The 27938-nt window shown below is 51.3% G+C and overlaps 1 protein-coding gene across 2 annotated transcripts; it reads right to left on the reverse strand.

Moving 5' to 3' along the window:
- Positions 1 to 514: 514 nt before the first annotated feature.
- Positions 515 to 27833, reverse strand: MPP3 (MAGUK p55 scaffold protein 3). 2 transcript variants are annotated; one of them, XM_084748063.1, is made up of 19 exons: positions 27697 to 27833; positions 26552 to 26692; positions 26197 to 26315; positions 25890 to 25967; positions 24283 to 24363; positions 23922 to 24059; positions 21530 to 21611; positions 19462 to 19547; positions 17406 to 17480; positions 13492 to 13688; positions 11036 to 11100; positions 9096 to 9116; positions 8554 to 8595; positions 7420 to 7584; positions 7245 to 7325; positions 5605 to 5698; positions 5248 to 5356; positions 3134 to 3256; positions 515 to 1572 (listed from the first exon to the last, which is right to left on the reverse strand). In XM_084748063.1, exons 2-19 carry the CDS (start codon positions 26574 to 26576, stop codon positions 1396 to 1398), a joined length of 1758 nt encoding a protein of 585 aa, XP_084604189.1. In that variant the 5' UTR covers positions 26577 to 26692; positions 27697 to 27833; the 3' UTR covers positions 515 to 1395. The 2 variants fall into 2 exon arrangements, with proteins under 2 accessions (XP_084604189.1, XP_084604190.1); XM_084748064.1 differs by lacking the exon at positions 27697 to 27833 and adding an exon at positions 27474 to 27492.
- Positions 27834 to 27938: the final 105 nt, after the last annotated feature.

Here is a 27938-nt window from a genome sequence, read left to right on the forward strand (position 1 = left end):
AGTTTCTAGGGATTCTCCTGTCTCCACTTCCCATCTCTTGATTGGAGTACTGGGATCACAAACGCAGTACAAATGAGGCTTTTATGTGGGGTCTGGGGGTTCGAACTCAAGTCCTCAAGCTTGCATGTCAACCACTTCTACCTATGGACATACCTCCCTCAGCCTTGTGCTTTTTAATCATTTGGTATAAACTTGGAAACATGATTCAAAGTTTCTAAGTCTCACCTTTTCCCCGCAATCGTAAAATGGTAGTAAGGTTGCTACGTCACTGGCTTGGTGTATTTATGAAGACAGCGCACAATGTCTCGTTTTTTTTCCCACAGTTGTAAAATGAGAATAAGATTGCTACGTCATCAGCTTGGCGTGCTTATGAAGATAACATCACAGCCAGAAAAGAAAAGCAAAAAAATTACATACAATGGTGACTCATCGGAGGCTAAATTCTCCCAGCAGCCATGACCTGGCACAGCCCCTGGGTAAATCACTCTGCTCAGAGACAACATGACAACCCACACTTTGAGTTTGTACACTTTTGACAGGACCAATTTATTGTGGCTTAGACAGAGCTTTGACAGATGGGAGTCATCTTTTTCCCCACAATCCAGCACAATGGGAAGCCCAATCTGAGAACGGAGACAGCTCAGAACCAAGGCAGGTAACGGGACAGCTGACAGAAGAGGACAAATCAAACACAGCAAGGGCTCCCTTTCAGGAGCGTGGGGGGTGGGGGTGGCGGTCATTCAGGAAGGGGACCGGCAGCCTGACATTCCTCAAGAGTCCCCGAAGGCACTGCTGCATTGTAGTCTAGTGAGCCATGTGGACCGGTAAGTGCGCCTCTGTCTTGCAGGAAAATCATGTGTGAGCATGATGTGAAAAGGCAGGGAACCAATTTCTCTACCACCAGGCAGGAACCTAACCCCCCTCCCCCCAAAAAAAGTAACATCTCAATGCTGCAAGACAGAAAAGGTCTTCCGTTGCATGGAAGATTCCCTTGTGTAGAACAATTCCCAACAAAGCTGGACCAGTGAAGTATCACATTTATAAAGCTGAAACGTCACTGTAAATCACTATATAAATTCACCACCACCACCCCCAAAAAGACAGTGGCTATGTAGCTTTGGTACAAAGGATCAAGGCCAACTTTAATGAATGACACATTATTCTGTGGACTGCCCCTTTCAACTCCACTCGCGAAGGGGTGCAGTGCAAAGGAAAAGACAAAAAAAAAAAAAAATCCAAACACCAGGCAAGGTTCCCCACTAATGCTCAGTCACGATGGTTTGGTGGGAAATCCTGCTTCTCTCTACACTTGAGATTCCTTGACGGTACACGAGGGAGGCTTGGAACTATGTGATCTTCGAGGTCCCTCCAGACTGGACTCTAAAAGGGGCGAAGTTACCTCACCCAGCTGATGGGTACCCAGTAAGTGTCCTTGCTCAGAGCGTCTAGGACAGCTCTGAGCTGGCTGCAGGCGCTCTGCAGGTCCTCCCTCACAAGCACAGTGTCTACCAGGTGCCCAAAGTGCTGATCGATGAAGGCAGCCGAGGTGGCCATCTCTTGTTGCTGCTCAATCTGCCAGGAAAGAGACAATATATGGTCTGGGGAAGGCTCCCCTGTCAGACCCCCACCGATGCCTGTGTCCCGTGGATGACCTTAACTGTGAGCACAAGGGCAGAGTGCAGTAGCAGCCATCATGTGGAAGGAAATCAAGGGGCAGCAAACACACTCATTCGCTCCCAAAGTATCCACTGAGGATCTCTGAACTGAAAGCCTGGTTATATCTATATCTATCTATATATCTATATCTATATCTATATCTATAATATCTCTCTCTCTGTTCTCTCTGTCTCTGTCTTTCTCTCTGTCTCTCTGTCTTTGTCTTTCTCTCTGTCTCTGTCTTTCTCTCTGTCTCTGTCTTTCTCTCTGTCTCTGTCTTTCTCTCTGGCCCAAAATGTTTCCAAAGAGGTACGAAGCTGAATGTGGGTGCTGCCCATCAGCAATCCCAGCATTTGGGAGTCTAAGGCAAGAGGAACATGAGTTTCAGGCCAGCCTGGGATACAAAGCAAGACCATGTCTTGGGGGAAAAAATGAGGGGGTGCGTATTAATTACTGGTAAGGACTTGGGATCAATCTTTAACACCACACAAAGAAGGGCGGAAAAGATGGCTCATTAGGTGAAGTGCCTAAAGTCGTGCAAGAGCGAGGACCCAAGTTCAGAACCCCAGAACCCACATATAAACTGGGTGGGTGTGCATCTATAACCCCAGCATGGGGGCAGAGGAGGGCAGGGCAAGAGATAGGTGAATCCCAGGGGTTTTGCCGGCCAGTAAGTCTAGCTAAAATGGCAAGCCCCTGTTTTGGTGAGAGACCCTGCCTCAAAAATAAGGTGGAGAATTGATAGAGGAAAACACCTGATGCGCTCGCGCGCACACACACACACACACACACACACACACACACACACACACACATGCATGCACACAGGCACACATGCACTCATAGAAAACAAATGAAAACCAAGGTGGCAAGGTGACAGCTCCTGGGGAAAGACATCCAAAGCTGACCTCTGACTACCACACTCACACATGTGTACATGCACACACAAAACACACACACACACACACACACACATACACACACACACACACACACACACACACACACACGCATGCACACAGGCACACATGCACTCATAGAAAACAAATGAAAACCAAGGTGGCAAGGTGACAGCTCCTGGGGAAAGACATCCAAAGCTGACCTCTGACTACCACACTCACACATGTGTACATGCACACACAAAACACACACACACACACACACACACACACACACACACACAGCACTTGAGTTCGACTCAGAAATTCAACAGCCAGGGCCCCTCACAGCCATCACTCGCCCCTTTTACGGAGGATGCTGACATGAGGTTGCAGAGGGTGGTGAGTCCGGACAAAGTTACCCTGCCTGGATTGGAAGGCATGGTCCCCATCTCCCTGTGGCCACATGACTATCTTTTCCTGGTCTTGTAAAAGGAAAAGATGGCCTTAGCCTTATGCAGAAGCTATGGCCTCTCTCTCTTCCTTGGAGTAGCCATAGTCAGCTCCTTCAAAGGAGAAACAATCAACTTTAAACTCACAAGTGGAGCTGCTATGTCCTCAGAGTCTGGGGATACAGGCGGTGTGTTCCTTTTCTCCGGAATCGCAGGCCTCACAAATATAATATAGGGCTTAAACTCAGGTGTCCTCAGGTGTCTTAGTGCCTAAAAAAAAAAAAGTTCCAGAAAATTATACACTTTTTGCAACACATTATCACAACACATACATTCTGTTTTATTTATTTATTTTGTTTTTTTGAGACAGGGTTTCTCTGTGTAACCTTGGCTGCCCTAGACTCACTTTGTAGACCAGGCTGGCCTCAAACTCACAGAGATCCGCCTGCCTCTGCCTCCTGAGTGCTGGGATTAAAGGCATGCGCCACAGTGCCCAGCTTAACACATGCATTCTGAAAGCTCAGTACTCCGGGGCTTCCGTCCTCAATGGCAACAGCCCTGGTGGCGTCAGTCCCGAGATGGACTTCCACTGGGCACCCTAACCACCCTGTCTTGGAAAAAAAAAAAGGTGAAAATCTTGGAGGGGCTAGAGATATATATATAACTCGGCATCTATGAGCACTGGCCTTGTCTTCCAGAAGACCCAGTTTTGACTTCCCAGCACCCACATGGTGGCTCACAGTTGTCTTTAACTCCAGTTCCAGGGGATCCAATGCCCTCTTCTGGCTTCCTCAGGTATTGCAAGTGGTGCATAGACATGGAGGCAGGCAAAACACTCATACACATAAAAACAATAAAAACAAGAATTTTAAAAAGGGCTGGAGATACGGCTCAGAGGTTGAAAGCACTGTCTGCTCTTCCAGAAGTGCTGAGTTCAATTCCCAGCAACCATATGGTGGCTCATAACCACCTATAATGTGATCTGGTGCCCTCTTCTGGTGTGTAGGTGTACATGCAGGCAAAACACTGTATATATAATAAATAAACAAATCTTAAAAAAAAAAAAAGAATAAAACAAATCTTTGACATTTATATTTTGAGAGTCTTAAAAGTCTTATATTATATGGAAGAATGTTTTGCCTGTGTGTGCCTGGAGACCCAAAGATGGTGTTGGATCCCCTAAAACTGGAGTTACAGATGGTTTGTGAGTTGCCACGTAGCACTAGGAAGTGAATTTAGGTCCTCTATACAGGCATCAAGTGCTTAAAAAAAAGATTCATTATTTGTATGTGAGTGTGCACACGCACTTGACCATGACCGCAGGCACCGGGGAAGGCCAAAAGAGGGTGACGGATTCCCTGGAACTGCAATTACAGGCAGCTGTGAGCCACCCAGTGTGGAAGCAGGGACCTGAGCTCTGGCCTTCCGCAAGAGCAGCGCGTGCTCTTGGCTGCTGGGCTATTCTCTCCCAGTCCCTGACTTCCAACTACCACCTCTCAGAGAGTCCAAATAAGACACAGACATAGGGGAGGGGAGTAGGGGGGAAGTGGGAGGAAGGGAGGAATGGGAGGATACATGGGATGGGTTAACAACTGAGATGTAATATGAATAAATTAATTTAAAAAATAAATAAATAAAAACAAAAAAAACTGTATATGTGTGTGTCTGGGGGGGAGGGTGGTATGTGCACATGTGAGTGCAGTGCCTACAGAGTCCAGAAGAGGGCGTCAGATTCCCCCTAGAACTGGAGTTGTGGGTTGTTGGGAGCCACTTTACATGGGCTCTAGGAACTGAACTCAGGTCCTCTGGAAGACCATGAAACATCCTGAGCCACTACGCATCTCTATAACCCACCCCTACCCTTTTTTAGACAGGTACTTACTGTGTAGCCAGGCTGACCTCAAACTCACAATCCGCTTGCCTCAGCCTCCCAGTTCTGAGACTACAGGCCTGGGTCACCATGGCCTGCTTCTCTATCTCATGATTTGCTCTATATCGGGGTTGCTGTCCTGGATCTCTGGGCTACTCTGAGGGTACCTGGGCTCCTTCCAATTAATCCCGTTCTTGAGGGTGGCAGGGCATGTTTGGGGCTCTAAAGGTTTCATCCAATTCTCAGAGAGGACCAAGCATCAGTTAAACTGACTGACTGTTCTGACTGACTCTCAAGTGTTCTATAGAACGGGTAAAGCTCCACCCCCCACCCTACCCCACACCGCCCTGGGTTCCACAGGCTCCCGTGCCCAGATGAGCCAGGAACTCACCTCCGGTTCCACATCCACCAAACAAACTTTGTTTTGGGCCATAACAGCCTGAATAGCCTCCAGGCTGGTCCCATAGAGATTTTCCTTATGTTCACCATGTTCCAGGAACCTAAAACACCATCAGAGAGAAAAGGCTTCAGTTTCAGAGAAATCCCCAACTTTGCAAAAATCAGAAAAGCAAGACTTTCCCATACGACCTCTCTCCCACCTCCTGCTTCCCCTAACCTTTCCAGAAGCACCCCATCCCCACCTCCCATCCCCTGGGAGTCAAGTATTGTCACAAGTATTGATACAATGTTGGACAGTTACAGAGACACATGGTTACCAGGGGGCCCACTGGCTCATGATGCAACGCACTTGTTGTGATGTAAGTCAGCCTCAAAGGCTTGCTTGGAGACAAAGTGATACTCCATCCCGTCTTTCTCATGGCTCTTCCGGGGCCTGGTGGTGTCTTTTAAAAGAAAGAAGGATTGTTGAGCCAAGAAGAGAGCAGCAAGCCTGCGTTCTTGCCCTGGAACTTATCACTGACCTGTGCGCGAGCGAGTCAGCACTTCCATTCACGACACCTCCCACACCCGCCACCTTTAAAAGACAGGATCTCTGGTGGCCCAGTCTCACTATGTAGCTGAGGATGACCTTGAACTTCTGCTCCCCTGTCCCCTACATCCATCACACTTGGTTGACGTAGTGTGGGGGATTGAACCCAGGGCTTCAGGCATGCTAGGCAAGCTCTCTATAAACTGAGCCTCAGCCCCAGATCCAAAAGGATATTATTTAGTACCTGGGGAGCGCAAGGCCCAGAGATGGTTAGCACCATGTCCCAAACCCCAGCCGGTTAGTCAGAATCAGGGACAATCTCTTGGTTCTGTGCCAAGCACAGGCTTCTTGGTGCTCTGTTGGGCTGCCTTCTTGATGCTGGGGCTTTGAAATAACCACCAAAAAGGTCCATACTTTTAGTTTCAATTTCCTCATCTGAGAGGGAAAGTGCACAGATATATTTGACCCTGCTTTAAGCACTGTGTGTGAACTCATGCGTATCTCTGGGTGCGTGTGCACATGCTCCAGGCGAGGCTCCAGAGGATGATTCTGACGGCCATGGCTAGGCTGCTGGCCTGGGGATCCAGGAAGAGCAATGTGGTCTAAGGAAGGCTTTGTAGCTGCCCTTCCCCCAGAACATTCTGGAAAGGCTCACTCCCACCCCGCAACATTCCCTCTCTGGTGGCTACCTGACAGACATACTGCCATCCCTATGGGCCCAGAGAACCAGACAGTGAGGGACAGGACAAGCGGCCATGTTGCCACCTGCTTAGGAATGGCCTGGGGTCAGCCGCTCGGGCTCCAGGCCTAGCTCCACCCCTTTCTGGGTCTTGATGTCTTCCCCCTTATCAGTATGAGATGATGACAGTGTATCTTCCTTTCTGCAGTACTGGTGGAGGGCAAGCAAGTTCCTACATATAAGGGCTTCGTACCTGGCTCTCACTCTCTCCTCCTCCAGAACCAGGACCCACACCTACTGGGTCTTGGCACCCTACGGCCTTGGCAATCAGAACCGTTGACAAGACCCAGGAATGTACCCAGCCACCTAGCCAAGCTAGCCGGCCAGCAACAGCAATCCCTCCCTCCTCGGCTCTGCGGCTTCCGTGACCAGTGTGCCCTTCTCCAGCCTGCAGTGTGCTCAGGACTCCTCCTCCTCCCCAGCCAGCCACCAGGCTAGTCGTTGCAGAGGGTTGTAGTGGTCCGCTGAAAAATGAGTCTCTTTCCAGCAGCCTTCCTAGGTCCCACCATCTGCAGAGAACAGGCAGTGCCTGGTGGACTCTCACACCCAAAGTACCAAAAATCAATATGAGCACGAAGACTCCAATCCCTGGCAAACTCTCATGGGGACATGGACACACACACACCTCTCTTGAGCACGAAAACTCCAATCCCTGGAAAAATCTCATGGGGACACAGACACACACACACACAGACACACACACACTCTCGAGCCCTCTTACGTGGGACAGGAACACCAAAGTGCTGGGGGTCCTCGGCTACTACCCTTTGCTTCAGCTCATGGAGTTGAGCTCCCAAAGACCCTGGAACAAAGAAAAGGCTGACTTTGGTCCCTACTCTTTGTGCACCACTCCCGAGGAAGCTGGGCACCTGGAAACTCAGGATGTCGTCACCTACCAATGAGAACCACCAGACGTGGTCGATCCCCAGGCTGGTGTTGGTACCTGGCCACCTCTTCGTAGGTCAGCAGCACCTGAGGCTCAGCCCCTGCAGGCACCTTTGCTTCCTGGGAGCCACCCGGCCTTTCCCTGCAGCCCAGCCGGAAGCTTCTCCGAAGACCAGCTTGTGGAGGGGAGAAAGGAAAAGATGGCATCGGTCCTGGGATTCCCCCCACTAAAGACATTCTCCAGTTAGCCAGGCGTGGAGGTAAGGCTGGGCACCTGGCTGTCCAGCCTCCTGCCCTGAATGGCCAGCACAGAGAGCATGCTAACACAAAGAGAGGGTAGTCCCTATACCCAAAGACATCCAAAGGTCACTGCTTTCCCTGGCATGTGGCTGACCTTAGATTAAGTACGTTCATCTCTCTGAGCCTCAGTTTGCTTATCTGTAAAATGGGAACTCCGATGTACAAGTGGATGGTTCTAGAGACTGGTTCCCAGGCTAAGGGAAATGCCCTGAAGTACATTATTGGGACGACTGGTGACATTTTAATAGCCTCATAGGACACAATAGAATTGCATGCAAAGGAAATGTCCAGGGTATGATCACTATCCCGAAGTCGTGCCGCAGGATGTCCTTGTGTTTAGGAAATACAGACCGAGGAGCTCACGGATTAAAGGGACAGGATGTATACATTAGCTCGCATGACACAGGCAGTAGGAAAGGAAATGAGGAAGCAATGGTGTCCCCGAGTCTGGTGTGCAGCGCCCAGGAGGTCTCAGTCTAACCCTGTGAGTTTGACATCACATCTAAATAAACACTGGGAGACATCTGCCTGTCCTCTATAACCTTTGAGGGGAAACGTGGGCGGGGGAAGGAGAGGGAGCGGCCAAAATCCCGGCACACTGAATAAACTCCAAGTAAGACGATGAAGATAAAATGGGTGTCAACACAGGTCTCTGTGCCTCGCTCCGGCTCCACAGCTGTGGGTGAGGGCCCTAGGCCTGAGTGGGTGCAGCAGTTTGCAAGGAGAGGAGAGTCCCCCGGGGCTCAGCAACCTTTGACAGGGCTCCTAGGGTTTGGATCTCAGGTTCTGGAACCTAGGCCTGGGCAAGGGCCGAGGTGGGTTGCCCGGGGGGGTCTGCTACTCACCCACATAGTGTCCTCTGAAGTACCCTTCACAGTCAGAGGTCTCTGGAAACCAAAGAAAGAGAGGCAGGGAGGGGGTCATGTAAGACACATCTCAAGCCCACAGGGCCCCAGCCCCTAGGTAGCCAGGCACGAGCCCTCCGGGATGGTGATCCAGGGTAGCTCTAGAGAATTCTATCTCTTGGCTGCCCCAGGCCCAGATCTTCTGTTTTGCTCCGTTCTCCATGCAGAGGTCCCCTTTCACTTTTGCAGCCCTTGGTGGGGATTCTGGGTTCCAGATGGGACACAGGACTAAGATGGAAGGCCTCATCCCTCACTCAGCCTTGCCTTTCTGTTTCTTGACTCTTACCTAGCACCCAGGGTCACAGCATCATCCTTTAATGCCAGACACACAAGGAGGGGCCCTAAGGCTTTGAAGCCCATTCCCACCCCACACATCTGGGCACCGGCATCCAGGTGCGGGTAGGAAACCCAGCTGGGTCAACCCCAGATGCTCCACAGAAAAAGGGCTTAGTCATGTGCACGGGGACAAACACCAGGCCTACCTTTGTCACAAGGCTGATCATCTGCAGTTTGCATAAAAGACAGATGGGACAGCGTTAGTGCAGGGAACTAGGAAGCCCTGCGGCTGAGAGGCAGCGACGGCCTCGGCAGCCCGAGGAGATCTCCATCTGTCCTGTTCCCCCGACTCCGACAAGCCTATGATCTGAGCGGTGGTACGTTATGAAGCCCCCCGGCCCTGCTCTAATTAGTCTTCTTGTGTGCCGCAGCCAGAGAAAGCCGGTGGCACATGGCCAGTGGAAGTGCCCTCCTGGCTGATTTGCTCCGCAGCCTCCTCACCTGAAGCCTGGAAACACAGCCACTGGCAATGACTCCTTCTGGGGTCCCAAAGTAGGAAAAGGACCTGTTCCCCCTTTTCTGCAGTTTTAAGATCTGTTTGGAAAATGCAGGTGCCTGAACAGCACCCCCCCCCCCCGGCCCACTCAGTTATGAGCCACCAGTGACAGAGGGTAGACTCTGGGACAGCCCCTCTCTGAGAAGGGCTCTAGTCTAAGACCTGCTTTCTAAAACCCAGCGCGGAACCACAGGTGCCTCAATGTTTCCATTTGGGGCATGAGGGTGTCATCTCACCCACGTCACAGGACCACAGTGACCAAAGGCAAGGGAGCGGTTACAACAGGGCACCTGCCTTGTGTGTGCGCATGAGGCTGAGGGCTTGGTCCTGGCACTACCCAACAATACTTTTAAAATTTTCAAATAGAAGGTGAAGCTGTGGGCAAGCCTGTTTTTAAGACTAGGTGCTGCACAGAGAAGAATATCAGATGAACGTGGGCCAATCAGCTAAATCTGTTTAAGAACAGAGAATTTCTTTGCCCCTCCCCCCCCACCTCCCCCTCCCCGCCCAGACAAGGTCTCTTTGTGTTAGCCTTGGCTGTCCTGGACTCGATTTGTAGACCAGGATGGCCTTGAACTCACAGCGATCCACCTGCCTCTGCCTCCCGAGTGCTGGGATTAAAGGCGTGTGTCACTACACCTGGCCCAAGAACAGAGAATTTCTTAATGTGCTTCCAATATGACCCAAGATGCACTAGGAAGCAGTTTGCGTCTATCTCAAATTCAAATATAATGTGTGTTCTCTCAACTTGAGCCTCCCAGTGCTGGCACAGAGGTACAAGGACACTTATAGCAAGGGTGTCCAACCGCTTGGCTTCTCTAGGTAACACTGGACAGAACTGTCCCAGACCATAGAGGATTGTCCAACCTGCATCCCAGGGCTTGAGGGAGGCACACACTTTGGAGTGACACTAAGACAAAATTTTATCTACAAAGTTCACCCTTGAGGACTATACAATTGAGTTACTAAAAAAAAAAAAAAAAAGTCACAAAAAAATTCAAAATGGTTTAAGGAATTTTATAATTTTATGTTGCGATACATTCATAGCTACCCTAGGATGCATAAGGCCATGCGTTAACACCCAATTCCCATTCCATATGGGTAAAATTTTTTAAAAAATTATTTATTTATCACATATACAGTGTTCTCCCTGGGTACCAGAAGAGGGTACCAGATTTCATCATTATAGATGGACGTAAACCTCCATGTGGTTGCTAAGACTCGAACTCAGGACCTTTGGAAGAGGAACCAGTGCTCTTAACCTTTGAGTCACCTCTCCAGAGCCCCATATGGGTAAAATTTAATATTCAAAGTGTTCCTTGGGAATCTAGTGAGAGCTGGGCGCTCTCTTCCAAATGTTTGCATACCAGCCTGGCGCGGCGTTAACATCCCCCAGTTGTATCCACGGACCCCAGTATAGAAGTTTTTCTCTAGAATAGCCGCTCTCCCATTTCCCCTCCCTATGCCTCTACTCACTTTCTCCTTCTTCTGGAGGTCTGCAGGCTCAGACAGGGCCTCTGATGTCCCTCCCTCCAACTCAGATTCCCCCCTCCCTCCTCGCCGCACCTCTACCTCTGTCAGTCTACTCACAGGGGGGCTTTCTCAAGTTCTGGGGGCTTGGTATGGTGCTGGTGGTTCTCCGGTAGCTCAGCCGTCTGCAGGGACACAAATGGACATCATCAGCTGGGTCAGAGAACTAGCTGAAAGGGAACCTTCTAGAAACATGGTGAAAGCAAGGCCTGAATCCCACAGCTGGGCACACCTCAACATACCAAGGACCTCCTGTTTCACAGTGTATTCTGGGTAGGGAAGGGGGGGACCAGCTTATAGGGAGGAAAAACTGTCTCCTGGCCTGCAAAAGACTTGTCCTTCCCAAGACAGCCACACGAAGGAATGCTGGCTGGTGCCCCAAGTCTTGTTGCTGGTTATGCTACTCCTAAGGCTGACTCCTGAGGCAGGTGGCGTGGGGGTGGGGTGTTTTTCACCACCCCAATTCTGCCTCCCAACTCTGAGGAAAATGAAAACTGACAGGACTCTCTGGAAGGGCTAGAGGTCAAAAGTGACCCTACTGTAACACCGCCCCCCCCCCCCCCCCGCCATGTGCACTCATTGTAGAGCGTGGCCTTCCCCAGCAGTAACCAATATGGTTGGCAGGCAGGCAGTCTCCCAGGCCTAGCTCAGGCATCACCCCAGGGCTCTGGCAGCATCCAGATTCCACATCTCAAATAGGAGCAAGAGTCTGGAGGGATAGCTTGGCTGCTGGTAAGGAACTGAGTTTGAGCCTCAGGATCTACAATTAAAACAACAATAGGCAGGGCGGTGGTGGTGCACACCTTTAATCCCAGAGGCAGGTGGATCACTGTGAGGCCTCCACACACGCATACCCAAGTACACAGGTGCACACATACACACATGCAAACAATAAATAAAAACAGAACAGAGGCAAGAGCTCTCTCCTGTCTCTTCTAAGACAGTGAGACCTACAAAGCCAAAACTGCAGATGGGGCTGTGGGGAGGCAGGGAGTCCCCTGAGAAAACAGCAATCCTCAGACCTCAGACTCCCCTGGAATACCTTTGAGGGAGGACACAGAGCCAGGGTCAGCCTGGAGTTTCTGCTTCTGTGTGTTTAGGGTGAAGCCTTAACATTTCCTAACACAGACGCCTCGGTCTAGACTCCACAGCAAGAGGGGCCACTGAAACGCCTGGGCCCTGAGGTCTGCCACCATTGCATTCTGTACACCAACGGATGAGAGCGAGGGCCACCATCCACACGTCAGGTGGCCCAGTCCTATCTACCCCCTAATTCATCCCAGAGTGTATCCTCTTGGAAATCTAGCCTAAGAAAATAGGTGTTATAAAGAGCCTTCCATGTACTCTATCGCTATAGCAACCCATAACAAGAGAAAAACTGGAGTCCACCCGAGGGGGCAGCCACAGGGGAGTGCTCAGGTACCACCCTGCCTCCGTGAAGCCTCCCCTGCACTCCTGTGCCTATACTGACTGCGTACTGGCTCTCTTCTCATTAGCCCCTACACAATACAGCGTGCCAACCTGTCACATGGCACTGACACTGAATGGGTGTCTTAGTCACCCTCTTATCACTGTGATAAGACGTCACGATAAGGCAACTTATGAAAGAAAGGGTTTCATTTGGGGCTCCCAGTTCCAGAGGGCTAAAGGCCATGATCATCACAGTGAGGCATATGGGAGCGAGCCGGCAGGAGGGCGTGGTCCTGGAGCAGTGCCGAGGGCTCACATCTCAAGCCACAAGCACAAAGCAGAGCAAACTGAGGATAGGGGTTGGCTTTTGAGACCTCACTGCCCAACCCCCAGTGACATACCTCCTCTATAAAGGCCACACCTTCTAATCCTTCCCAGAGAGTTCCACTAATTGAGGATCAAACATTCAAATATATGAGCCTACAGGCGCTGTTCTCATTCAAACTGCTACAACGCAGCATCCTCAATCACCCAGGGAAGAGTCATAGCACCAAGAGGATGTGGCAGACAGGAGTCATATGCATGCAAAACCATTCTATGCAAGGTCCTTAAGCACCTACTAGAAGGTTCTAGAAGCAATCCCAGAGTATACTAAAAGACAACTGTATACATTAATGCAGTTCAACTGTCCAGTTGGGCCTGATGGGAACCCTGTAGGGAGGCTACTGAAGCACAGGGGTTGCAAGTCAAGGCTAGCCTGGGCTACAGAATTGAGTTCAAGGCCAGCCTGGGCAACTTAGTGAGACACTGTCTCAAAAAAAGAAAACAGAAGGCTGAGGCTGGAGCTCAGGGGTAGAGTACCTGCCTAGTCAGGTCCTAGATTTAGATTTCCCAGTAGTGAAAAGGAAAAGTAAATGTCCATATATTTATTTAAATCTCAAAATGGCCAGCTTCCCTGGCTATGGGGCTAGAACCCACACACAGAGCCAAGAGCAACTGCTACTTACCTCAGTGGGCTCCCCTATGTCAGAGATGGCAGAGACTCAAGGGGTTTCCACAGACCTGCACCACCAGCCACCCCAATCACAGTAGCACCCCAATCCTACCTCTCCTGGAACTGCTTAGAGGGGATGAGGCCAGCTCGAAGGTTGGTGTCTCCGACTCTCTTGGCCTGCCACCAGGTGGGGTCATCTTGGCTCACCACCTCCAGGACCTGCCTCCGCTGGAAGGGCAGGCCTGCCTCCTGGCAGGGGATGGCCCGGTCCTCCCGGGGGTCATAGTGGAAAAGGGCACGCATGAACACCTGGAAAGGCAAGGGCTACAGTTAAGGGGGTCCTTCTATACAAGGGCACAGGCCCCGTCATGACACAGTGGCCGTTAGCAGTGAGAAAACACAAATGGCCCCAAGAGCAGAAAGCTGGAACACCCTGCATAGTTTTCCTAGTGTTCTTCACATCCTCTTGGGATATTTGACTCAGGGAATCCATAGGGGGAAAAAGAGTGGCTGGGGCATGGCTCAGTGGTGCAGTGCGCTCTCTGGCACGTACGAGATCCTAGTTCCCCCAAACTCTGGTTCCATCCCCGGCACCAACACCAAAACCCAAACGAAGAGTCAGAAAAAGGGGGGGGGGGGACGGACAGTGGGCAAAAGTGCATGCAGTCTACGCAAGCTTTGACAAGCTGAGTTCGAGACCCCAGTTTCCTCCATTGGAGAAAAACCAATCCCTACATGTTGTGCTCTGGCCTCCGTGTGTGTGTGTGTGTGTGTGTGTATGTGTGTGTGTGTGTGTGTGTGTGTGTGAGAGAGAGAGAGAGAGAGAGAGAGAGAGAGAGAGAGAGAGAGAGAGGAGGGGGTTGGGGGGAGGGAGAGAGACACCCACATCTGACATTTGAGAGAGAGAGAGAGAGAGAGAGAGGGAGAGGGAGAGAGAGAGAGGGAGAGGGAGAGAGGGAGGGAGGGAGGGAGGGAGGGAGAGGGAGAGAGGGGAGGGACAGACACCCCCTACATCTGATTTTTTCAAACTGAAACCTTTCCCCATGGACCTGATCTGCCATGCTCTGGGCCCCAGCTGCACTAGGTGACTACTAATCCCACACAATTTGTAACCACTGTTATTCTTTACAACAACTGCTCCTGATGAACTCAGGGAAGCATCTGCGCAGATCAGGACCCTAGAGGTCCTCAAAGAAAGGAGCCCAGACAGCCACAGAACCGCCACGGCCAACTTCATCCTCACTTCCCAAGTCGGGAACTGGCACCCACAGTCCTGACAGCTCCATCTTGCCTTCTCTGCCACGTTCTTGGCCATGTCCCCTTTCTGGGGAAGGTGGGACAGGACACAGAGCTGCGTCTCATCTCATTTCTTGGTTCTCGTCACTCAGTGCTATGAACTTATTTCAAGTGTTCTAATTCTAGACGACGTAGGCTCCGTTATTTCAGTGGCAAATAAAAAGAAAAGAAAGATCGAGGGTCAGCGTCCCTCATGTGCCGAACACTAAAGATTGAGCTTAGACGGACGGCTATAAGAACTTTCTGGGCCTCTGCGGCAGGGACGGGTACTCTTCCCTCAGATATAGACACTATAGGGACAGGGTACCACACTCTCCTCCTGTATCAAGCCATACGGGATGCTGTGGTCCCATACAGGGGTCAATATCACTTCTAGCCTGGGATTTAATCCAAAAGTGCTAAGAAGAGACACCTATGGAAATGCTATTGCGTTTGCTGGCTGCAAAACAAGAGGTCAGGATATACATCAGCTATTTCCCCTCATCAATAAAGCGTCGACATCTTCGCTGGGCCAAAGGTTGCCCTGTGCCTTCTTTCACGCCCTCAGCACAGGGTGATGAGGCTGAGGTTGGCCCGCCTCCTTCCACACCCCTGATGGAAGGTACAAAACTCATCCTGTTCCCCTTTCTGTCTTATGCCCAAGAACTTCAAGGCCAAATTCACCATGAAGTCAAATTGGAACCCTCCTCCATATCCTCTGTGATTAAAAAAAATTATTTATTATTTTTATGTCTTGTTCATCGGTGTTTTGCCTACATGTATGTCTGAGTGAGGGTGTGAGCCGCCATGTGGTTGCTGAGAATTGAGCACAGGTCTTCCGGAAGAGCAGCCAGTGCTCTTAACTACAGAACCATCTCTCCAGCACTTCCTCTGTAATTCTTCCTCTTCCTCCTTCTTTTTTTTTTTTCCTCCCCCAGACAGAGACAGGGTTTCTCTGTGTAGCTTTGATTGTTTTGGAGTCACTTTAAGCAGACTGGCCTCTAACTCACAAAGATCCTCCTGCCTCTGCCTCCCTGAGTGCTGGGGTTAAAGGTGTGCACACTTGGCTCTCCTCTGTGATTTTTTTTTTTGTTTTTGTTTTTCAAGACAGGGTTTCTCTCTGTAGCTTTGGCTGTCTGGGACTCACTTTGGAGACCAGGCTGGTCTGGAACTCACAGCGCTCCACCTGCCTCTGCCTCCCTGAGTACTGGGATTACAGGTGTGCACCACCACACCCAGCTCTCCTCTGTGATTCTTCAATAATCTCCTACCTGGACTTTTACAACAGCCTCGCTCTGCGCCTCCCTGCCTCTGTGCCTCTGGCCTCCACCCTCTCCCCTTCCCTCTAGCAGCTGCTCAGAGAGAGCTTTCTATAAAACACACCTGTGGCTGGATCAACCCTCCCCCCACCCCACCCCCACCCCCACCCCCGAGGAACAAACAGAAGCACCCTTAACCTCTCACCAGGGCTGTCCAGATGGTTCCGGTAAAGGCATCCACTGCCCGTCCTGACATCCTGAGTTCAATCCCCAAAACCCACCTTATAAAAGGAGCAAACTAACCCCTGCACGTTCTCATCTGATCCCCATGTGTGTGCTGTGATGCAAGCACCCCAACATCTAATAACTAGTTGTTCTCGCCACGATGGGACTGTCCCTTGGGCTCTGGGGTGGTCTCTAGCCCCCAGGGTGTACCACTTTTCCGTGCGCTGGCTGACTTCAATGGTTAGCACCTGACCCCTTCGCCTAAGGACTTAACTTCTCTCGGCTGCCAAGCCCTGCTCATCTCTAATCTAGCGTCGGAACTACAAAGAACAGAGCCCCAGGGCCTGCTAGGAGTTGCCTTACACGTCTCCCAAGCTCCTGGCTTGGAAGAACAACAGGCCCATGTACCGATTAGCTGTTCAGGATTAAGCACCAGGCACACTCAGTGGGTGGTGGCTTCTGTGTAGCACATTCTCTGTAGGACTGTCTGCCTTTCCCTCCCCCTCGCTACCCATGCAGCCTGGAGTCACTTCCCAACAAATAAATCATTTGCCTTCAAACCGTTTACGCCAGCCAGAGTCAGCTCACAGGAACGCCCAAACTAGCTAGGTAAGAGCTGTGTCAAGCCCTTCACAGCTGAACCCACATCTGCACAACTGCTCCTCCCACCTGACCCTCGAGCCCTACGACACTGTTCTCTCAGATACCCGTCCCCCAAAACATGCTGACCCACTACAGGCCCCTAAGCCCCCTTCTCTCTGAAGCTGTAGCCATCTTTACCTGCCTCCCTCCAACACCGAGCAGCCAATCCAAAATGCATTCGGAGACATCCCAGCTCTGAAGACTCTTCCAGAATCACATGCCACAGCAGTGAACCACTTGTTGGACAGTCTGCCCCCCGTCCACAATAAGACCCCTCTGGCAGAGAGCCCAGCACAGAGAGTTCACAAGCCAAGGTAGGCCCAGCTAACAGCAGCTACTTCACAGCTCCAGAATCCAGCCCCTCAGGCACCTTCTCCTCTCAATGGCCCAGATTTTCTACTTCAGTAGCAGCAAGCTTGCTTTTTGTTAGCATGCTATGTAAAATCCTGTTTCCAAATAACAAGGTACAATGAGTCACTCAGGACTGTTAAAGCCCTTGGCTGGAGACAGCTTACTAGGGTCGGCTGCACAGGCTGGTCAGATGACTGTGCCCAAAGGCTGGCAAGGTTCAGAACGCCCACCTTGCCCCAGCAGAGAAGGTTCTATGGAGACCACCTCCTCATACCTTGCTCTCTTTGAAGCGGTCTTCCTCCTGGGTGGCAGGGATGATCTTGAGGGTGATGGATCCCTGGGACTGGGCCTGAAGCGAGAGGGAACAGAGGCGAATGGCTTTCCAGCCCAGCCCCAGTGAGTCGCAGTCTTACTTCCCAGGTCTAATAATGGATGGGTGGTTTCTGAATGAAAGACTGGCAGCTTCTACTGCTCTGCCCTTGTGGAATTTGATATTAAGGAACCCAGTGTTGGGGGCTGGAGAGATGGCTCAGAGTTTAAGGTCACTGACTGCTCCTCCAGAGGTCCTGAGTTCAATTCCCAGCAAGTACATGGTAGCTCACAAATGTCTATGGTGGGATCTGATGCCCTCTTCTGGCCTGCCAGTGTACGTGCAGGCAGAGCATTGTATATATAATAATAAATAAATCTTTTTTAAAAAAAGAGAAGAAAAGAAAGAAATTCAGTGTTGGCTGGGAGTGATGGCTCACACCGTTAATTCCAGCACTCAGGAGGCAGAGACAGGCGGGTCTCTGTGAGTTCGAGGCCAGCCTGGTTGGTCTACAGATCGAGTCCAGGACAGCCAAGGCTACATAGAGAAACCCTGTCTCGAAAACAACCACAATAAAAAGCAAAAACAAAACAAAACAAAACAAAACATAAACAAATCCAGTGTTAGCCAGCCCTGGTGGCACACACCTGTAATCCCAGCACTCAAAGAGACAGAAGCAGACAGATCTCTATAAATTCAAGGCCAGCCTGGTCTACAAATTGAGTTCTAGGACAACCAAGACTACACAGAAAAACTCTGTCTCTAAAAACAAAAACAAACAAACAAACAAAACAAAAAGAAATCAAGTGTTGGGGCTGGAGAGATGACTCAGTGGTTATGAGCACTGACTGCTCTTACAGAGGACCCAGGTTCAATTCCCAGCAGTCACATAGCAGCTCACAACTGTCTGTAACTATAGTTCCAAGGATCCAGCACCCTCACACAGACATATATATATAGGCAAAACACCAATGCACATAAAATAAAAATAAAAATATACATATGCACATATATATGCATATATGTATACACACACACACACATATATATATATAAAATATCTACCAATGATAGTTAATAATGTTGCCAGGGTTGGGGAAGGTAAGGAAATGAACATACTGCTTTTTCACAGGACAGGGAAGCTGAATATTTTAAGCAGAACTTAAGACAGGCACGCATTGAATTCCAGCTCCCCACAGCTCCAGACCTCAGGGATCAGGGATATACATATATGAGTGTTTTGTCTGCATGTATGCCTATATACCATCTGCATGCCAAATGCCTGTGGAGGCCCGAAGAGGGCATCAGACCTCCTGGAAGCTGTCATTTAGGGGCTGGAATTGAACCTGGGTCCTCTGGAAGAGTTGCAAGTACTCTTAACTGCTGAGCCATCTCTTCCTGCCCCTCTTGGGCTGTTTTAGTGTCCACAACCAGGATGTTCACCAAGGCCCAGCTGCATCTGTATCCCCAACAGTGGGGTGGGGGAGGGTACTGAAGGAGAGCCTGTCTCTGTAGCTCTGATCTTGTCTGCACCAGCCCTACAACTGTCAGGAGTTAGCAAAGTGAGCAGAGGACACCCAGGGATGGACTTGCGGCTGCTGCAGAGGCACTCACTCGCCCCCCACCATCTCCACTTTCTGCCTCATCTGCCCCCTAACAGACTATCACGTTGTTTTTCTCTTCCTGATTCTTCTTGCTGTTACAAGGTACTTTATACTTCTTCCACGCTAATATCAGCCTTGAGCAAGTCGAAAAGCTCTCCCTCTCCCTAAACTGCCTTGAAGGAGGCTAAAAGGTAGGTGGAGACTAGGATGAAGACTTGAAAGGGTTCTTGGCCAAAGCAGCTGGGATGAAGGAAGAGGACAGCCACGCTGAAGAGAGGGGCAGGTAAACTGGAAACCATTTTGCCTGGCCCACCCTCACACAAGCAGGGAAGCAGAGGCAGACGGGCCCTGGCTCTGGGAAGCCCCCTGCTCTGGGTCTCCGAAGACCTCCCTCTCGGCAGGCACGCCATACAGACCAGAATCTGGCTGATCTCATCTGGACGCTTGTGCAGGACGGCGATCCCATTCACCTCTCGGAGCTCGTCGCCAACGTGGACCAGACCTAAGAGGCACGGAGATGGAGGTGAATTTGGCACAGACACTGGGCTTTGTGCCTCTGGGCACTGGGGAGGCCACTGCAGGGCAAAGTTGGGTCTAAAGATGGGGAAGACTGACACACACACTCAGCATTGAATTCAGACCACTCCCTGGGGGAGGTCCCCGTGTACAAGGCACATTTGAGGGCCGGGTGCACACAGCAGCCCCATGGAAGCCACACTGCTAAGAAGTAACAAGAGCCACCGTGCAGGAGGAAAGCTGCATTCCTCCCGCCACATCTCTGTTTGGTGTGTGTGTGTGTGTGTGTGTGTGTGTGTGTGTGTGTACGTACAGGTATGTGTATACTTGTGTGCACACGCATGTAGAGTCCAGAGGACAAGTCTATTGTCAGTTCCCCTCAGGCACCATCCGCCTTGTTCTCTGAGACAGGGGCTTTCACTGGGACCTGAGATCACTGAGCCAACATTTTCTCCTGGCACTGGGATTATAACTGTGTGTGACCACACTCGGGTTTTTATGTGGGTGCTGGGGGAATCAAACTCAGAACTTCATGCGTGGGTGGCAAGAACTTTACCAACTGAGCTGTCTCCTCTGCCCCTATCTCTTTACTCTTCCTGGACTTCAGACTTAAGAATATCTTTCTTAAGTCTTAATAAGGAAATGTAATGGCATCAGTATGTATGTATGTGTGTGTGTGTGTGTCTGTGTGTGTGTGTGTGTATATATATATATATATATATTTATCTACCTACCATCTATGTATGTATATATGTATCTATCTACCTATCATTTATGTACATATGTATGTATGTATGTATGTATGTATGTATGTATGTATGTATCTGTCTAGCTATGTATCCATCTATCTGTCTACCTTGAACTCAGGTGGCCTAGGTTGACCACAAACTCACTCTGTAGCAGAGGATGATCCTGGTTTCTGATCCTCCTAACTCCCCCTCGCGAGTGCTGGGGTTACAGGCGTGTATCAGTCATGCCTGGTTTTTATGTAGTGCTGCAGATGGAACTCAGGGTTTCATGCATTCTAGACAAGCCTACTACCACTTAGCTGAGCACCCCACCTCACTTTATTTACTTTGACAGGCTTTTGCTAGGCTGCCCAGGCTGGTCTTGACCACTCGTATGCAAGGAATCGTCCCTTCTGAAAAACCCCCAAGCAGCTGAGACTATAGACACAAGTGCCACCACATGCACCACTTTGCCACTACTTTAATGGCCAGTGTCCTGACATAATTTGGCCTCTCTTTGGTGCTCTGAGTGGGCACCGGGCCAGCAGCAGTTGCCACCACCATTAGGAGTGCAGATTTTTGAATCACAGTCTCTTGTATGTTACCGATATGCTCAGGGGCCTGTGTGCTCATTAGCGTTTAGGAAGTAAGGCTCTCCAGTCAGTTCCCCAGACCTGGAGGGTAACATCTCCCTACACTGAGAAGCCCGTCTGCCAGATTTCCATGCACAGCTAACTATCAACATGTTTTCCACCCAAACTAACCGGAGCACACTCCTGTCCACAGCAGGAGCAAAGGTGGCAAGCGCCATCTCCACCTTGCCTAGGAAACCCCAACTAAGCCTATCTCCAAGCTTAAGGGTTATAATCTTCTGCCTACACCAAATGCCTGAGCCTTTCCCTGATCATCCATGAGAATCCCAAGCCTATTAGGCTTCAATTAAATTCCTACTGACCTTGGGACCTGAGAATCCACCCACAATCCCCAAAGGTTACCCAAGAGATGGGGACAGAGAGCCAACGTCTCAGCCAGGGCTGGCAACCCACCACTCCAGAGGCTCCACTAGCCAGGCAGTGGTGGCGCATGCCTTTAATCTCAGCACTTGGGAGGCAGAGGCAGGTGGATTGCTGTGAGTTTGAGGCCAGCCTGGTCTACAAAGTGAGTCCAGAATAGTCAAGGCTAACACAGAGAAACCCTGTCTCAGAAAAACCAAACCAAACCAAACAGAGGCTCCACTCACCGCTCCGATCTGCTGCACCCCCTCGCATGATCCTGGCCACCACGACAGCCCCCGAGTGCTCATCCCTTCGGATAGTGGCACCCTGAATTACAGACAAGAAATTAACAAGACTCCAGCAAGGCAGCCTGAACTCAACTGACAAGTTCCCTTCATTCCTCCTTCTGTCACCCCGGAAGATGGATCAGGGGAGACCCTTCCCAAGGCCGAGAACGCCTCAAGACCGGGGTTGGGGGTGGGGGATGCGCCAAGCTCCACACTTCACAGCTTAAAAGCACAAGGATCCATTCTGCACAAGGGACGCGGCCTCCTGAGTTGGGTGCGGTGACACATGCCTGCAATCCAAACACTCAGGGGGTGAAAAATGGAGAACTGAGAGTTCAAGGTCATCCTCAGCTACATGATGAGTTTGAAGCTATCCAGAGCTACTTGAGATTCTGTCTCAAAAAGAGTTAATAATTAAATAGAGCTGGTGAGAGGGCTCAGCCGATAAAGGCATCTCCCACCATGTCTGAGTTCAATCCCCAGGACCCACATGGCTGAGAGGGAACCAAGTCCCACAAGCTGCCCTCTGATGTCCATACTTGTGCTGTGGCATCACATAACCCCACCCCCAACACCAAGTAAATACAATTTAAAATTTTATATGAATAAAGACTACATGAAGGACTGGGTTTCAGAGTTAGCTAAACATCCTCCTCAAAATCACCCTCACAAAAAGGTGTGGAAGCTTCTGATGATGCTAAACACAGAGTTTTCTCTGTCTCATCACAGCCCTTGTCACTTGCAAAGACATTTAATAACAAGGACAGTGTGTGCTAGCAAAATTCTCAACCTGCCCCGAGCCAATCCCAGTGTTCTGGGGCCTTCTGTTGTTGCCAACAGGAACCAATTATGCCCCTACCAGAGTGTCGGGACCAGGATTTGGCCCGTGAAATCCAAAGAGATGATTTCAGGGATAAAAAAACAGGCACTAATGAGCTCCCAATTTCCTGTACCAGGTAAGTGGGGCTATGTCAGCACAAAGATTTGGGGGGGGGGGGGGGAAGCCAAGTGCAGACAGCCCAAGATTCATACACAATTCATCCACTGACCAGAATTCAGGTAGCCTTAGCAAGGGAGTACCTTGTGCTCTCTGAGCTTGCCTCCTGTAGGATGAGGGAGAGCATTTAACTTGAAAGGTTGTTACAAGGGTCCCCTAAGGAAAATGCATGTGACATATAAACACTAAGTGTCCAAGAGATGTTTGTCTTTTGTCACTGATTATCCATGCAAAACACTGTACATTTGTCACTGCAGCGTTTGTGTCGTCCAGCATGGAAGATGAATTCTGCTGACTACAGAGGCTGCCCCCTCTGGCACTGCCCGAGGTTTCTTTGGCCCCTGACCTCCAGAGTCCCCATATAACTGCACATCACATATTCCTCTCTGGTCCACAGCCAACCCCGACACTGCGAAGTGCATAGGAGGAACCCTAGGATATAACACTGAACTCCACGGCACAGGCAAGGAAGCAGGGGCAACAGGGACATCTTCATCTGTTGGGAGACATGGCTCACCCACCACAGGGCAGCTGGGGGAAACTGGAACCAGAGCATGCCAGCTCTGGGGTTTTCCAAGGCAAATACTAAAATCTTCCACTTCCTTCCATCTGACAAACAAACGCACTTCTTTGCTCAGTCCATCGCTGCTGAAAGCAGGGGCAAAAACAATACTTATCTGTCAGCCTCTAGGAGTGTATCTGTGTCTCCATTGCCTTGGCATTCAGAGCTGGATCAGCAAACTTTGTCTATAAGGGACAGTGTATACATATCTAAGGCTTTGGTGGGGGTCGAGGAGTGGCTAGGGTCTCCGTTGTTACTACTCAACTCTTCCTGACAATAAGCCTCATTTTGCCTTTATATATATTTTTTGAAAGATTTATTTATTATGTATACAGTATGCATCAGATCACATGTGAGCCACCATGTGGTTGCTGGGAATTGAACTCAGGACCTCTGGAAGAGCAGTCAATGCTCTTAACCACTGAGCCATCTCTCCAGCCCCCTCATTTTGCCTTTAAAAACAACGAAGTTGAGCTGAAGGCGACATACATTTGGCTCTTGGACTGAGTCTGCTAACTTCTGTTTCTGAGCAGGCAGACCATGGTCACCCCAAACAGCCAGGTGGGTTGCTTACCGTACAAAATGACTTAGCCACAACTGAGAGATACTGCATCCCCTCAGGAAAAGAGTGTCTTTTGCACAACAAAAAAGGTGCTGCAGGGCACAGCCCTCGTCCTGGCAAAGTGGCTGCCATTCACTGTGACTCCGGTAGGGTGCCTTTCTGGTGTTCTGGGTTAGGGGTGAGATTCAGAGGAATGGGGGGGGGGGGGGCGCGGGGAGCAGGCACATACCAGGGGTTCCTTATTCTTCACCAAGCGAACGATCTTCACTGATTCCTCTTCAAACTCCTCATCGATATTATCAGGCAGAGGGGGCAGAACAGGATCAAAATTCTTCTGGGCAACTGTGTCGTGTACCATGAGCACAGCCTGCCGGGAAAGCCAGAGAGGTTAGCGGTCCTTGCCTGGGCAGGGGTGGAGAGGGGCTCATTATCTTCTGCCTAACAAATGCCCCCACCTCCCTGCCCCTCCTCAGAACATCTCTCGGGATCCTTCACCCAGAAGCTTCCTCCTCTCCTTCTCCAGCGCTCCTTCCACCCCCCGTCCCAGGAGACACGGCTGTGTGGGTGTGCGGGGGCTGTGGCGTGACTACCCTGAGGTGGGGGGTGGACAGCAGCTGCAGCAGCTCCCTCTCATCACTGCGCACGGAGGCAGCCTGCAGCTCTTCCATCACCTGTAAGAGAAGGGAGACAAGAGGCTGGGGGTGCCCCTGAGGGAGCCTGCTGGAATCCTGGGGTGCAGGGAAGGGATGAGGGGGAGCCCATTTCCCTGGGCCTCAGACACAGGATCCTCTCAGGAATGAGTGCAGCACCCAGAAACGTGTCACACCTGCCACTCCAGGACTGGAAGACACCCTGGGGAAATCAAACCAGGGACCAGAATGCACCCAACATATGTAGAGCCTAAAAACCTATTGCACACTGTTGCTTTATTTGGGTCTTCTCAACAAACTGGATGCTGCCGGGGGGCGGTGGTGGCACACGCCTTTAATCCCAGCACTTGGGAGGCAGAGGCAAGTGCTATGAGTTTGAGACCAGCCTGGTATACAGGGTGATTTCCAGGACAGCTAGAGCTGATACACAAAACAAAACAAAACAAAACAAAACAAAAAAACCAAAACAACAACAAAAAAAACCAGCAACAACAACATTGGGCACCATTTTGCTATTTAAGGATGAGGCCCAAAGAGGTCACAAACCTTTCCCGGCATCACCAAGCTCCAGTGACATGGCCAGAGTTTAAACCCAGCTTTGTCTGGCTGTACAGTCTGTGCCCCTCACACTAGGCTATTCCATAGACGAGGAAATTGGGGCCAAGAGGTTGGGTGACCTCTTTAAGGTCACAGCTAGTGGCAAAACTGGCTGTGCAGAGCCTGAGTGATGTAACCCACTCCAAATGATCACACCGTGGAGGCGCAAGGCACAGGGTCTAGCACAGACTACGCCATTCCCCCACAGAGTCATCTTCTGGCCTGAGGCTCTCTGGGAACAGAGCTCAGCTAAGCTAGCTGGATGTTAGGTGATCTATACGGGAGTCAGTCTATGTCACCAACCCAGACAGCTAAACCAAACCCAGCAAGGACCAGATAGATCCATGAAGAATCAAGAAACCACAACCAGTCAGCAGGGACACACTGCAAGTCTCCTGAATTCAGGACTTCATGCCAGCATCCCAAAGCCGGGACGCAAGGCGCTAGCTGACCTACTAATATCACCAGTTCTCGGAACAGCTGGGGAACCGCTTATAGGATCCAAGGCTCTCTCATTTTACAGCTGAGGGAACAGGTTTGCTCCAGAGCACACAGTCAGCAGGAATCAGCATGTTTCCTGGCCCCGACTGAGGCTAACAAGGCCTCCCTGGATGCCAGAAAACCCAGATAGTCCTAGAGCTACTGCTCAGCCATACACTTGTCTAGGAAGTACAAGGCTTTCAGGCTTGGTTCCCAGCAACCACACACACACACACAGACACGGATGGAGACACACACACACACACACACACACACACACACACACACACACACACACACGATAAAGGAGGAGAGGGGAGGGAGCCGCCCCTCTCTCCTTATCCTCAGGCTCCCAACCTCTAATGTAACCAGCTAAAGCCATGGTTATAAAAAAAAAAACGAGCTAGAGTCTCTTCTGGCCTTGGGGCAGTGCTCCACCTTAAGTCCAAACAGTAAAATCTGGGACTCACATCCTCGGCGAGGGCCATGGCGCTGTGCAGGACTGGCGTGGGACTCTGCCTCTCATAGTAACGGAGTTTCTCATGAATCTGCAAAGACACTTGATTTCTGCTTTACCTTGAATACCACCTACTGTCCCCAGGCCCCAGGGTTAGAGTTGTAGTGACACCCAGGGCCACAGGCTGGGTCCCCTCCATAACAGTGTAATACGGAGAGCCCTGCCTAATGAGTTAAAGACCTTCATGGGGCAGGGAAGTGGCTGAGGTGACACCGGAAGAGCCTCCCTTGGGGGTAAGGGGAGGCTGAGGCGGCTCTCACCTTCATCAAATAGCTGAGGCTCTTCTCACTGAAAACATCCCTCAGGAAGCCCATCTCCTCCCTGTGGTTGGAGTCAGGCCTGAGCTGAGAGGTCAGCAAGGCCAGGGTCTCATGCAAACCTGAGGAAGAAGAGGCAAGAAAAGCAAGATCCAGAGACAGCGGACTTCCTGTCGTTGATTAGCATTCTCCGCTCAGAGGGGTGGGCAAGCAGGACAGCTTCCAGAGGCGACACCACAGCACCTGCTTTTGGTTTGGGTTTGGTTTGGTTTTCCCCACCCTCACCTCCCACTCCTCCATCTCTGCCCCCCTAACCCTGGGAGGCCTGGCAGGTGTAGCCCAGGTTGAGGGCACTCACCCGAGTCTTCAGACAGCACTGGCATGCCTGTGCCCGGCAGGTCCCCAGCTGTCCCTACAGTTTGTGGGGGGTGGGGGACTTGGAGGGTGGAGAGGAGTCACTCAGCAAAGAACACACATCACCAGGATCTGCTTATGACCTCTGTGAGGACAAAAAGAGAGAGAGAGAGAGAGAGAGAGAGAGAGAGAGGGGGGGGGGGGGGAAAGTCACTTTTTGTGGGGAAGGGTGGGCAGGGAGCAAGCCTTGTGGGATGCCTCCAATACTCCAACATGCTGCTCTTTTCTAACGGACTGTGCATAAAACTTTAAAGGATGAACACCAATCCTCCCATTTTACTAATGTAGAAACAGAGGCTGGGGGGTCCCTAAGTAACTTCTGAGCCAGAACAGGTACCCAGATCACTTCTTCCAGACTGACCTTGGCAGTGCCAAGAGTCCCTGCCTTGTGCAGGATGCTCTCAACCACAGCTCTGCCTCTACCTTCTAAGAGTGCCTGCTCAAGTCTCAACCTCCTTTCAACAAGTACCTAGTTGAGGTCTACAAGAGCTCCCACTCCCCGCCCCATTTCCAGCCCCCAAATCAAAGGGAGCCTCCAGTCTGAAGGCAGACAGATGAAGAAGTCAGAGTGGAGTTTCTGCTATGCTGGAAGCAGGTACCCCATTTCCAAGAGGCCCCTCCCCAGGTGCTCTGTAGCACGTGGACCTCAAAAGTCCTCCTTCAGAGAGGGACAAGGACTCATGATTCATTCATTCTGCAGACATGGAGCCAGCCCTCTGTGTGGAGCACCAGCCACACGGAAGGCAGAAGAATGGTACCCGGCCCCCACCCCCCACGCCGAGCTCACCCTTCCGCGGCTTCCAGCTGCGCCCCCCACTCCCCCTCCCTCACTCCAGCCGCTTTCCGAAAGAACCTGGGGGACAAACCGCGAACGCATCATTGGAGAATGTCCCCCACCCGGTGGGTTGCTGGGCGGGCGGTGTCGGAGGATGCGGAGCGGCGCCAAGGAGTAGGGCGCACGGGATGCGCGAGCGCGGAGCATCGAGGGGGGGACCGCGGGCCAGGATCCCAGTCCCCGCTGGGGAGGGTGGGCCGCGAGGCAGTAGCGCACGCGAGGGGCGGGTCCCCAGGCCCCCTCCCGCCACGCACCTAGTCCCTTGTGTGCTCCGCGCTGCTTCTTAGCTCGTCGCGCTGGGATGTGGGATCGGTGACCCTCAGCCGCGCGGGAGCCGCCAGCCTCCGCCGCCACTGGCTCCGCCTCCGTCGGCCCCTCCCTGCCGCGGCGCGCCGGGTCGGGGCAGCGCGCGCGGGCGGAGGCGCAGCGCGGGCAGGGAGGGGCGGAGCACGGCCCCACAGGCCCCTAGCAGCCCCCGCCCTCTGCACAACCGGCT

This window comes from Acomys minous (assembly GCF_964271855.1).
Source record: "Acomys minous genome assembly, chromosome: 12".
In the NCBI taxonomy this organism is placed as follows: Eukaryota; Metazoa; Chordata; class Mammalia; order Rodentia; family Muridae; genus Acomys; species Acomys minous.